Source organism: Lissotriton vulgaris, chromosome 5 (genome assembly GCF_964263255.1).
Source record: "Lissotriton vulgaris chromosome 5, aLisVul1.2, whole genome shotgun sequence".
In the NCBI taxonomy this organism is placed as follows: domain Eukaryota; kingdom Metazoa; phylum Chordata; class Amphibia; order Caudata; family Salamandridae; genus Lissotriton; species Lissotriton vulgaris.
In genome coordinates this window covers 1,488,815,199-1,488,829,005 of record NC_141693.1, presented here as the reverse complement: position 1 = coordinate 1,488,829,005, position 13,807 = coordinate 1,488,815,199, and the positions used below count along the sequence as shown (strand labels likewise).

General features: G+C 48.8%; 1 protein-coding gene across 1 annotated transcript in view; it reads right to left on the bottom strand.

Annotated features, from left to right (window-relative positions):
- Positions 1–11,285, bottom strand: part of REN (renin) — a 92,283-nt gene extending 80,998 nt beyond the window's left edge. The window contains exon 1 of the mRNA XM_086923473.1: positions 11,023–11,285. Within this exon, the coding sequence (XP_086779599.1) occupies positions 11,023–11,084 (62 nt within the window). The 5' untranslated portion in view covers positions 11,085–11,285. The remainder of the gene's footprint in view (positions 1–11,022) is intronic.
- Positions 11,286–13,807: the final 2,522 nt, after the last annotated feature.

Genomic DNA, 13,807 nt, shown 5'->3' with positions numbered 1-13,807 from the left:
TGTAAAGGTCTCTTCATAATACAGAATAAGTATGTACCAATGTCTGAAATCTGGTCACTAAACATTGAAAGGTTACAAGACCTCAAAAAAGGTGGTACTCTGTTCAAAAGGGAGGGATTCAATTGTGAATTAACAAAAAAAGTTTGTTGGCGAATAGACAGTCCTTGGGACCACTGCCAACTCTCAAACAAACAAGCTTTTCTTTTTAAATACAAGCCAGTTTCCTTAAGAAAGCAGGCTGCATTAAAAAATGTTTTAAAAAGCAAACACAGACATGGTGATATATTCTTGCCCGCAGGCAAACATCCATCCCTCTATTGGTCTCCAATTGTAGGAAATTGCAATTTGCGACCTATATCATTAATAGTCATGAGGTAGGTTAGATTGCGACCCACTACGATTTGAATTTTTCCAAACTGACCTATGGGTATATAGGTCAGTTCATTACATTTTTCACTGGGTACAAAAATACTTTGGGATCAGTATTTTGTGACCAGTTATTTGTACATCTTGCCCTTAACTATTTTAACATTAGTTCCACTCCTATAGGTTGATATTTTAATGTTCTGCTCCCATTGTTTTATATGGAGGTGCGTTGCTCTCCCTGTGAGTGGCTATGTGTGGTGCTTGACTTTCTTCAAGGCTAGGATGGAGTATATTTACATCCTTAGGGCAGTAGTATCTTCAGAAATATTGTTTGTGAATAGAAATGGTCTTATTCATTTGTGGGTCTGTGTTTGTATTGGCATGCCCCTCCCTTACCCCCTGTTTAGATTTCCTTAAACCCCTTCTATTTAGGAGTAGGTATTCCAAATTTTTCATCCATGTCTGCTTGTCTTTCCCGTATGTACTACTGAAACAGATACATACATGTGCTGAGATGCAGTGGCAGTGGCAGCCCAATCAGTACTCCATGTTGCTCCATATTTTCAAACTGATGCATTAAGCTCAATGTGAAATGTATAACTTTTCACTGCATCACTCTACAACAGGGGTACTCATAGTACGGCCCGCGGGCTGCTGGCGGCCCGGCAAGCCTTCCCTGGCGGCCCGCGGACCTTTCACACATCATACCAGTGTTTTAATTTTTTTTTTTTTTAAAGAGTGTCTGCAAACTAAGTTACAGCAGCGCGACTCGGAGACTCTGCTGCTCAGTGGGGGCCGGCCGGGCGATTCCTGCCATAGTTAGAGTGGAGCTGCAGGGGCGCTAAGAGGTGAACAACACAGCCTCATTAACATGCTAATGGTCTTTTAAAGACCTGTTAATGCGCTCGGTGCGGCTATGTGTGTGTGTGTGCTCTGAAGCTGTCTAAGCCCAGGCTGACACAGAGGCAGGGTGAGATGACAGAGGGAGAGGGAGGGAGAGGGAAAGAAAGGGAGACAAAGGGAAGGGAAAGGGAGACCGGGTGAGGGAGTAAGAGAGGGAAGGAGGGAAAGGGAGGGTGAGGGTGCGGGAGGGAAAGAGAGTGACAGTGAGGGAGTGAGGGAGGGAAAGGGAGACTGGGTGAGGGAGTGAGGGAGGGAAAGGGTAGGAGGGAAAGGGAGGGAGGAAGGGAAAGGGAGGGGGAGGGAGGGAAAGGTAGTGACAGTGAGGGAGGGAAAGGGAGACCGGGTGAGGGAGTGAGAGAGGGAAAGGGAGACAGAGGGAGGGTGTGAGGGAGGGAAAGGGAGACAGAGTGAGGGAGGGAAAGGGAGACAGAGTGAGGGAGGGAAAGGGAGTGGCAGAGTGAGGGAGTAAGGGAGGGAAAGGGAGACAGAGCGAGGGAGGGAAAGGGATACAGAGCGAGGGAGGGAAAGGGAGACAGAGTGAGGGAGTGAGAGAGGGAAATGGATGCAGGGAAAGGGAGGGAGGGTAAGGGAAGGAGGGAAAGGTAGGGAGGGAAAGGGAGGGAGAGAAAGGGAGTGACAGAGTGGGGGAGGGAAAGAGAGACAGAGTGAGGGAGTGAGGTAGGGAAAGAGAGACAGAGTGAGGGAGTGAGAGAGGGAAGGGAGACAGAGTGAGGGGGTGAGAGAGGGAAAGGGAGACAGGGTGAGGGAGTGAGAGAGGGAAAGGGAGCGGGAGAAAGGAAGGGAGGGAAAGGGAGTGCCAGAGTGAGGGAGTGAGAGAGGGAAAGGGAGGGAGGGAAAGGAAGATAGGGAAAGGGAGTGACAGAGTGAGGGAGAGAGAGGGGGAAAGGGAGACAGAGTGAGGGAGTGAGAGAGGGAAAGGGAGACAGAGGGAGGGAGACAGAGGGAGGGAGACAGAGGGAGGGGGACAGAGTAAGGGAGAGTGAGAGAGGGAGGGAGAGGGCGGGAGAGGGAGGGAGGGAGAGGGAGGGAGGGAGACAGAGAGAGAAAGAGAGCGAGAGATAGAGAGAGATGTGTGTATGCCGGGTCCGGTGGCTCAGTGGACGATGGTGTCTGCTGCAGGGACCAGTGATCAACCTCATGGTCAGTTTTTTTTGTTGTTCTAGCTCCGGCCCCTCCCCCACTGACCCCGCCCCCACTGGTGCGGCCCTCGGACAAAAACCACAGTGTAAATTTGGCCCGCGAGAAAAAGTTTGTGAGTACCCATGCTCTACAACTTGACTGCATCGAAATTCTTGCACCTTCTCAAACCAGACTTAAGAATTGAGGCAGGCCTCAAAATCCCTACACCTTCTCAAACCAGACGTAAGAATTGACCAGGGACTCGCCTTTTTGTATTCTGAAGCACTGCTGGGGGAGAGGTGTGGCGCAGCGGGCAGGTTGACTGACGCTGGATTCTGGGGATCACGGTTCAATCCCTGGCTCCGGCGGCCGGTTAGCCCAGCACCATGTGACTCTGGGCAATAGCTTGCTTAATCTTCCCGACGACCCTCAGCGCCTAGAGACCCTTACGGGTGATTGTTTGCGCTTTACAAATGTGGATTTATTATTATTATTATTGCTGGAGTGTCATTCTTCCGCCCAACTCCAGCGATGTGTTACTTTAGCGCCAGTGATGCGTTAGAATTTCTGATGAGTTGTTGAATCCTTGCACCATGGAGCACAGACTTGTAAATAAGGTACATCCATGGCGTAATTAGGGCATTTGCAGCACGCGTAAGAAATCTGACACATCGATGCTGATGTGTCAGTTCTTCCAAATATGCCCCTTGGTTTACTTCTGCTTGGTGTTTCTACACTCACCGATGTAGAGCGCTGAGAAGCCCTAGTGGGTGAAGTCTGAGCTATGTAAAGCAACAAATAAAGAAAGTCAGACTACGCTATGCTCTTTAATCTCTTTTATCAGAGTAAAGACATTCCATGGTCACAGGACAGGCCTAATGGAAGCCTCCCTAGCGGTATTTTGGAATCTGTCCAGCAACAGCATTCCTAGGGCTTCAACTGGAAAGGAGATGGCAGGAAGGAGAGAGGAAAGAGGCTCTGAATCAGTACCAGCAGATCCCCTACAGACAGAGACAGGACAGAGACTGCTGATCCACCAACCAACAGACTCCTAATTCCAGCTGTGCGCCGAGTTCCTTCGGGGGAGCTTTCTCTGTACGTGCAGCCTGTCTGTGGCAGTGTCCTCCTCATTGTCTGCGACAACAACCATCAGAAGAGAAATAAATTTTAAAAACAAACACCTGCAATGCAACAGGTCTCGCATTTAAGCGAATTTGAGATATTGGCAATGTAAATGACAATGTCTTTTATTTATGTTTTGGTTTTTAAAACATAAATAAAAGGCATTGTCTTTTACAATGCCAATAGATTAAACTCTCGCAACTGCGAGACCTACTGCATTCCAAGTGCTTGAAGGCATCGCTAAGTTGCCCCCTTCTGTCTCCTATTGCCCCTGTAGAGCTCCCTGTGTGCTACGAGTTAAATAAACAAGATGTTGGTCACAACTGCGCAGGAGAGACCCTCCTGCAGTAAGAGAAAACTCATTGAAGAAAATAGTGCTTACAGACTAACGAAGACATACTGTGTAACAACAGAAGTAAAAGGGCCAGTCCTCATGAGAGGTTACAAATGAAGACAAGGCGGTACTAAGGAGGGACTAACAATCCTAATAAAGAATCAGAAGCCAGCCTTTGCGAAGGACAATGAAACAACCCAATGATAAATATGGGTGGGGCTTCAGGTTCATACTCCAATACAGCATGGCTCGCAGAGCAGCGCATGCGCTACCCAGGCTCGACCTAAAAAACTAGCTCTGTGCTTTGTCGTTTCCAGGGAAATGCCAGAGTTACGCTGATTGTGTCTGTTTGATGCCAAGAAGTCTCGCTACATAACAGAGTCTAGAGTTTGCCCAGCTGCTGGATGTCCTTTCCTACATCTCCCCAAACTCGGACAGCTAAGCTTGGAAGAATACATGAGAGTTGGGGGGTCGAATTTGCGCTATATAAATATGTAAAAAAGTAAATTTAAAAAAAAGCTTTCGATGGTATGGATGAGGAAAGTCGCAGGATCTTGGGGAGGTTGAATTGTGGGAGAGTGCAGGGAAGGTGAATGGTGTTCAGAGAGTGTGAATTAAATGATTTCGGGGGCGGGGGGGTCGGAATTGTGAATTGCGGGTGAATACGAGAGAGTGCAGTGAAGGTGAATGGTGTTTGGAGAGTGTGAATTAAATGAGGGGCGATGGTGATGAATTTTCATTGATAGGGAGACTTTTAAAAAACCGGGACAGCACGGAGTGGAGGAGAGACCGGACAAAAGAGTGTTTGTTTAAATAGTGGTAATGGTTTGGCCGTAAGTATGAGGAACCAGGTGTTAGACAGACAGTGAAAGTATATTTTATTGGCAAGAGAAGATATTTGCCGAAATAGTGGGAATGGTTAGTTATAAGTGAAGGGGTTAAGGATTTGAATAACCCGTGAAGGTTCTCATAAAGTGATAACATGAGCGAATTTGTACAATATGGGGTTCATTTGACATTATATAGCGAACTAAAATTAAGCAATATGATTAAATATGGAGATTGTGAGAATGTTCACAGTCTTATTGTAATTTATTGTTGTTTACAGTTACCCCTGACGAAGGGCTTTTTTAAGCCTAAAATGCACTGGGTCTTTTAATAGACACTGCTTCGACGAACCTCTCGCATTTGTCGTGTTCTTGAAAGAGGCCTGGAGAGGCACAACTTGGGCATGAGAAGCTTGGGAAATTGCGAACTATCCCGCGTGTGGAGCATTTATATTTGATGAAAACCATGAAAGTGAAGTCAGAAGAAATGAATATATGGTTAAAAATAAGTCAAAACAAAGGAATAATTTTCAAATAATGTGGCAAAGTTACCCTAGCAGTGTGATTGGCTTGGGGTGCGCAGTCGCCCCACCCTGCTACAGTTATACTGGTGATTTGTGGGCATGTCATCGAGCCAATTAGCATGCACATGTTAACGAAAAAAATGAGGAGTAACATGGATTATGATGGAAGAATGGTGTGCATCCCAACACAACTATTGTCTAATCTGTCAATATAGCATCAACTAATTCGAGAACGGTGGGAAAATGCTGGCGGCTTCTCTTTTGCCCCAGAAATCCTGGAATGAAAAGTCATCTGTGCCCTCTACCACTTCTTGACATGGTCCAATATTTGCACAACCTGGTGGGGCTTAGAGAAGTGTCATATGATAAGATCAGCCACCTACGGTCAGGGCTAGGGCTTAGTTAACCTAGGTCCTTATACACTCTAGTGGGAGGCTGCCAAGAGGCCCATCTCTGAACACAGCAAAATCCAAAATATTGTGCTTGAATCAGTGTGGGTTGAGGGTCTTCCAAGAAGCTACCATCCCTATTAACTCCTATCTTTGATGCGTTTCCTTTATCAACCAGATGACAGTGCACATCTCAAGCCCTAGTGTCCCTCATCCAGCAAATGCCCACCTGAGTATGGAAACAACTGACTGTCACTCTCCACTACACACAGCTTTAAAATGAATAATGAACAATGAATGATTGAATGAATACTAACATTTCAAAGGCACACACTACCACTCCATGCTACGCCACTCCACTCTACTCTACTCCACTCTACTCCACTCAGTGACACTTTACTCCACTATATGCTATGCCACTGTACATAACTCCACCCTACATCACTCCACGACACTCTACGCCACTCTAATCTATGCTTCTCCACCCCATTTAAAGAACACCACTCTGCTACACTCTGCTCCACTCTATGCCACTTCACTCTATGACATTCCAATCTACAACTCTCCACTCTATGCCTCTTCACTCTACAACACTCTACTCCACTCAACGTTGACATTTTACTCCACTTTACACCACTCCACGGCCCTTCACTCTATGACACTCCACTCAACAACACTCCACAACACTCTATGACACTCTACACCACTCCATCACACTTTTCTCTATGACGCGCCACTCTACGCCATGCAACGCCACTCAACTACACTACACCGCTCCACTCTCCGCCAATACACTCTATGACACTCAATGCCACTACACTCTATGATATGCAACCCCACTCTGTGCCACAATGCTCTATGTCCCTCTACTCCACTCTGTGACCCTCCAGTCTATGCCCCTCCACTTTACACCACTCTAAAACACTCCACTCTAATCCACTCTATGATACTCTTCTTTACAACGCTCCACTCTATGACACTCTGACACTCCACGACCAACCACACCACCCCAATCTACGCCACCACACTCCACGCCACTCTCCTCTATACCAAAACCTTTTAGCCATGCTGAACAGCAGCCACACTGGTGTACAACGACTGAAACATATTGGCAAAGCAATAGTTCTTGCATAAGGGAGACCGACTGGCTTTGCCAATGCTTGTTAGTCCAGTGCATCTTAATTGGGGAGAGATTGTCTCCACTGGAAACACTCTTGGTGTATGTGGTCCCTCATATTGCACAAAAACACAGTTAACAATTGTGGGCATGGTTTGTCCTGGTTCCATGGGGCCATTTTGACCCCGATCCTTCCAGGGCAGTGGGCCCACTAGAAGCTGGAGCGAACATGTTTTATTAGGAGATTGTGGAACATGAGCAACATGGTGTACGTGGGCATTACGGAAACTGTCCTCTGAGGACTGGTATGTGCTGGTGAGTGCAGTGAGCACACCTGGGGGTTGTATACATTGATAAGGGACTCAGAGGGACCGATTCACTAAGGACTTAAGACTCGTAGAGTTATGAGTTCGGAGTCCCCGAGCTGAGCACTGTAGTGTGAAGTTTTTGCGCAGAGTGCGTAAACTAAGCACTCATCATAACTTTACGAGTTGTAAGTCCCTTTGTGAATCGGCCCCTGAGCTTCCACCCTCGTCAGCTCTGGGGAGCGGTTTACATCCTATCCAGGCCCTGCCATGCTATGGTCCCAGTTCGCTTGGAAGTGCACCCCTTTCCCACTTTTCCCTCAAAGTTCGTTAAACTGAGAACCAAGGCAGGGGGTCTAATTACAACTGTGAAGGCGGGCCCCACTACAGCCTCCGGGGCCTGCCCCCTCATGCCCTGTTCCTGTCCAATCCTATTGAAAGCCCCTCTCACCCTCCCCTGCTTAGCCGCCATCTTTCCCTCAGTCAATCTCTCCCCATTCCCTATCACTCCTCCTTCATTGACGCCTCGACGCCGCTTATGTCTCCTTTGAATCTTTGCCTCACACTTACGCCGCACTCTCGGCTCTTCTTACTGCTCCACCCCGCTCACTCACTACATTTTTCTCCATCTCTTTCACTCTCTTCCCTAATTCCTCGTCCATTTCTCGCAGCATTCAGAAACTTCCGTGCCTCCTTCCCATACCATCCATGCCTACCCCCCTGCCTCCTTCCCATACCGTGCCTGCTCCCCTGCCTCGTTTCCCATGCCATGCCTGCTCGGGGTCCCTCCTCCCCATGCCATGCCTGCTCCCCTGCCTGGCTTCCCATGCCATGCCTGCTCAGGTTCCCTCCTCCCCATGCCATTCCTGATCCCATGCCTGCCTTCCCATGCCATGCCTGCTCAGGTTCCCTCCTCCCCATGCCATTCCTGATCCCCTGCCTGGCTTCCCATGCCATGCCTGCTCAGGTTACCTCCTTCCCATGCCATGCCTGTACCCCAGCCCGGCTACCCATGCCATGCCTGCCCGGGTTACCTCCTTCCCATGCCATGCCTGCCCGGGTTGCCTCCTTCCCATGCCATGCCTGCCCGGGTTACCTCCTTCCCATGCCATGCCTGCCCGGCTTGCCTCCTTCCCATGCCATGCCTTCTCCCCAGCTCGGCTTCCCATGCCATGCCTGCCCGGGTTGCCTCCTTCCCATGCCATGCCTTCTCCCCAGCTCGGCTTCCCATGCCATGCCTGCCCGGGTTACCTCCTTCCCATGCCATGCCTTCTCCCCAGCTCGGCTTCCCATGCCATGCCTGCCCGGGTTACCTCCTTCCCATGCCTCCTCGGGGCAGCACTTGAGAGTTCAGCTATTTTCTCAGAACTTTCCAGCGTTCACCCGTTCCTTGGCAGCGACGCCAGACCAGATGGCTGCCCGGGAGGGGGCGCGTTAGGTACAGCGTTGAAGCTGAGGGGCATCGGGGGCTTTCAACCTGCCCAAGAGTACACGAGCCATCACGAGAACTGATCGGAAACGTCTTCAGTTAATAACTCAATTAAATCCCAGCCTCTTACGGGTTAGGCCTGATGTGAATACAGCTATTGAACACAAACACCCGTGTCAAACACTGCGTGGGAGACCAGGGTCGGGCTGGCCTATGGAGCAATCAGCCTGTGCCCGGTGGACTGCTCTGACAGTGTGTGGGACAGTTTTGCTTGTTTGCGGACCCGCTTTATGGTCCGAAGGCGGTTTCTACTGCTGATTGTCCTGATATCAGCACAAACATTGCCGGCAGTAAGCACAAACGCCTGCAGCCTCCCATACCTTGCAAACACCCACACATAGGTCTACAAGTTCAAACCCGGCCTAATTTGTAAATGTGGGTCTCTGTTTTAGCTCTCTAATTCACTAACAGGGGGCGATTTTGTTTTGGTGTCCAGGCCTAATTTATCCAAATCCGACCCTGATGAAGACAACCCCAATTTTGCACTGCCTCAGTGAAACTTCACCCTCAGACCCCGAGGAATTCAGTGTTCCACACATCAGAATATACTCTCACCTAAAAGATCCGAGTCTCACTCAGTAGAATGAAGTCTCACTTACTGGATGTAACCCTTACTCTTGGGAGCACTAAATCACTAATTGGTGTAAATCTCAAACATTTGAGCACAGACTCAGTCACTTGGTATCAGTGTGACAGATTGGACAACAGTATCACTGAGTAGGTGGGTTCTCACTCCTTGGAGCGCAGTCTCCAACATAGGGGGTGTGTAGTGCAGTCTCACTGATTTGATGCATTGGAGCGTTGTATAACTCACTGAGGTGAGGGCCAGTGTCACTCACCACTGTACAACATCACTCACTAGGTTGGAGTCTCACTCCCTGGCGCTTACACTCGCTCTAACTGAGGGAGAGTTTAACTCCTCGGATCACAGTCTCACTTACTGAGCAGGAGTCTTACTTACACACAGGCCAGCCTCAGTCTTGGCCAGTCCCAATGCCTCCAAGGCGTGAGAAGGACACGTTGTAAACAACACTCTTCTGATAAAAAGTATGGTGACATGTTCCCTTTCTAAAATAAAACGCACGTACACTTTTCTATTTCATCACTCCAGTTACTAAGAAGAGCTTCTTCTGGGTGCCCGTCTGAGGCGCTTCCTTGATGCATTTTATGCCAGGCTGCCACTTTGGTAGAGCAAGAAAAGGCGCGGTGATGGAAAATTAGTGAAAGAATGTCCGAAATGTAGCCTTTTTCGATATTTGGGGAGCACTGCAGCAAACAACATTTTTTTTGCCTGGAGTGTTGAAAATTCCTCCCTCATACCTGATGTTAGGTCATCTGCTTTATCTATCTGAACATGTATTTCTACTAATTGCTCTCTGCCTGTGAAGCCATGCCCAGCTCCAATCTAAAGCCCGAAGTACAAGCTGAGGCCTACGAAGGCGGAATGTGTGCTCAGTGCCAGTGACTGAAACAACAAGAAGCACAACACGCTACCAAGGGAGATCGCCCACAAAAAGCAGCAACTTGGGGGTCAGGCTCCCGGGCTGGAGGGGACAAACGCCAGTGAGAACCCGACAATCACAGTTGAAGACGACATTTGCCGCGGGCTTCTAGGTCTATCTGACTATATCAAGAATGTGTCATTGAGCGACCCGATGAGCTCAAGAATGGAACCATTATGACCAATGCGGTGACCCAAGTCAACGGACATGGGATACAAATGATACAAAAGAACAATGGTCCCAGACCAGCGCCTCAAAGAGAATTATTTCTCAACATTCGTCATTTAACAGTTCTGAGCTTATAGTATTCAGCTGGTGGTTATGCGAAACCATGACCAATGAAGAATGTATGATGTGCAATAGACAATTCCTGAAAGAAAATTGTTTATTGCACATCCTACATTCTTACATGCCATGAATGTTTCTGACACCAGCACAAATGACTCCTGCCTCTGTGCACCAGGGACATGCGACACACCGTCCTGCAGTCTGTCCTCTGAAACAGATTACAAAGTTCTATGGGTTCGGATGGGCCTCTGATACCACTTCACAAAGAGCCGAAGATCACACGAGGTCACATACATGTATCTGTTCCCCATAATCTTTAAATCTCCCTAGAGGGATCTCCAGTTTTACCATCCACTTTATGAGGGTGATGCCAGGGCAACGAACGAAGGACCAAAGGCCAACTGGGCCTAAAGCTGAAGCACCTCCAGGACCGGCCTCAAACGTCTTCCCAACGCGGCCCAAATACGAATTAATATCAATAAGTTCGGCATTGATGGATACAATGACAAGAGGATATTCGTGGAGCAAGAATGCTTGTGCATGGAACACGAACTGTGTCCTGCACCCTCAGCTGGACCCCCGTGAATAGACTCTTTCACCAGCCCTTGAACTCACCACATGCACCAAAACATATGAACAGATCAAACAAAGCTGTTTAGTTTGACAAGTCGACAGTAGGATGTTTGGTAACAGCCCTGTATTACGTCGCCCCTTACCTCCGGAAGGCCTGCGAGCAGGCGCACATGAAGCACAAGGCCACGACGCCCCTGACGTCCATCTCGGCTCTCACTCCCGTGCTGGGTGGATGCCTCGGTGCCCGGCTCTGGTGCCCACTCTAGTGTCGGAAACCCGGGGCTGCTACCGTGCCAGCCAGTAGAGGGTGCTACTCTCGTGAGCACCGTTGGCCGGCTGCGCCCTCTGCTGGACGTTCGGCGCAGAGTTCTTATTTTGTCGGTCCCAGGCTCGATCGAGTAGTAGCGGTAAGCACTGTCAGCCCGAGGGTTGGTTTACACGTCCGTTGTAGAGTTGCTGGGACGATCGGCCGTGCACGCTGTTGCCGATACTCTGACCAGTTACAGGTTTTATACACACGCATTGGCTCTCCTGATAGGCTGGGAGCCTGCCTGCCGACCAAATACATGCATCTACTGGGCCAACCCTGCCATGGCCTCACTTCCTGCCAGGGGGCAGCGGGGGCACACAACATTACACAGGCCCCGCACCATGCACGTCACTGGTTCTGTGAGGGGCCTGGACCTCAACTTCCCTCGAGCTGCACGAGCAGTGAGGCCAAGCAGGCGGCCTCTGCGGGGCTCGAGACAGGGTCCCGGGTCAAATATTTTATGGGTTTTGGCAATCATCCAAGTCAGGGAATATTTACATAACAATCTGGAGCCAAGCATTTCTTCAGTGGCATCAGTAAGACGTTTACCTCATTTTATCCTATCAAGCCGCAGCTCTGCCAATGCACCTCTGTAGCTTTTTTTGCCGATTTATAGAGCGCGAACTCGTCCCGAAGGTATTGGAGCGCTTTACATGAGCACAAGTTATGTTACACAAGGACACATTCATTTTTTTGGTAGTGGTAAGTGATTTGCCCAGAATCACAGGATGTGGTGGTGACCCCGAGGCTTGAACCTCGGTTTCCCAGCTCCAAAGTCGGCAGTCTAGCCATCAGACATCATCCTTTCCCCCACACTTGACCTGTCCCTTCTCCTGCTGTTCCCGCATAGGCACCCACATGCCGCTACTAGTGTACACCGGCCAGGGCCGGACTGGGAACCACAACCAGCCCTGGCAAAGTGCTTGGCTGCCCTAAGCTGCAGGGAGGGGGGAGGGGGGGGGGGGGGGGGAGGGCGGCCGAGCACTTCGCTGGGGCCGTTTTTCGGCCGATTTTGTCACAGGGCCGATTTTGCAACTTTGCTGCAAAACAGCCCTGTAAAAAAAATGGCCCCCAGGGGCCCAAAACCGGTCCCCACCCGTGCGGCGCACCGGGGGATTGCCCGGTGCCTGCTATGGCCAGTCCGGGCCTGACACCGGCCCAGCTCTGAGCTGCACCTCTTCTGCTGTCCCACTAAGACAAGTAACACCCTGCTGTTCCACTATACCTCAAATACGGGAACCCATTGCTATTTGCAGAGGTAAGACTCACAGTTCTGCCAACTCACCTAAGTTCTGTCCCGCTGGTGGTGAAAATCTTCTTGACGACCCCTACCCCCCATAACCTCCTTCTCGGATTCCCTCACTACCTCCAGCAAAAATGCCTCTCATCTCTCCACAGCTCCTCTCTCACATACATTTAATTTGTTTTAAAGCGATAGTTAAGCTGGCTTTCCAAATTCACTATGCAATCCACATAATATACAGAACTGTTCTTCACAGCAGGCATATGTGTGCTACTTTGTGGTGAGCAGTGCTTTAAATGGGCCGGTACTGCCCGGTATCGGAGTACTGGTACTTTTTTTATTTTGAGAGAGAGAGTACCAGCACTTTTCAAGAGCGACGTAATACTTTTAATTGGAGAGTACGGGCACTTTTCAGAAAGAAGCAGGTACTCAGCTACAGAATACCTCCACTTCTAATTTTAATTTCAAGCACTGATGGTGAGAAAGCAAACGACACACAGATGTTGGACGGAATGCAGTGCAAATCAAACATTCAACTCCAGTCAATAGATCTGGGTTAAATCCATAGTTTGTTTGCTCACTATGTCACCCCAGTTTGGAGCCAGCCATATGCAAATCAGCCTTGTCCCTGCTCCTCATGGAAGCAGTTCAGCTCGAGCTGCCAAGCCAGGTCCTCCCTGGACAGGAATCAAGCATCCTGTGTGCCCCCTGTAACTATGAAAAAACTAGCTTGCACTCCTGTCCCTGGTGTCCTTATAATTGGAAAACGTCGGTGCGGGGTGTGTGGCACACTATATTTCTCTGTTTTGCTTCTTGTTTAATCACTCGGTACGGTGTGCTTAGCATTTTTTGGGTGCCTGTTGGTAGCTCCCTCTGACCTTGGGGAGTTTAAAACTTAGTAGCAAAGATGCAATGTCAACTGAATTACACTGTTCCCTGTTGGACCTCCTTTTGAGACGTGGTCTCACGATGGTTCACCAATTTTTTTTCAAATGATAAATGTAGAAAAATTGTTTTTAATCCTTGTTTTAGTTCAAATATTCATTTTTAATCGTATCAGTTCCATTATTACATCACAATGTAGCCAATTCATTCATGTATTTCTTCTTTCTCTGCACAACTTATATCTTTTCTATGTGAGTTGATTCAATTCCAAAGAAGGCATCCTCTGATTCAGGCACATCACGAGCACTGACAGGCACAAGTTGTTGTGTGGGCACTTTTTTTTTCTTTTCATCTTCTACCGTATATATCACGATGCATGGTTACATTTTTTGTAAGAATTATTACCAGCATGCAACATTGAGATTTTTCAATTTATGTACTGTATTGTGGGAGAGTAGACAGACCTGGCTACAACATAGTATTCTTTCAT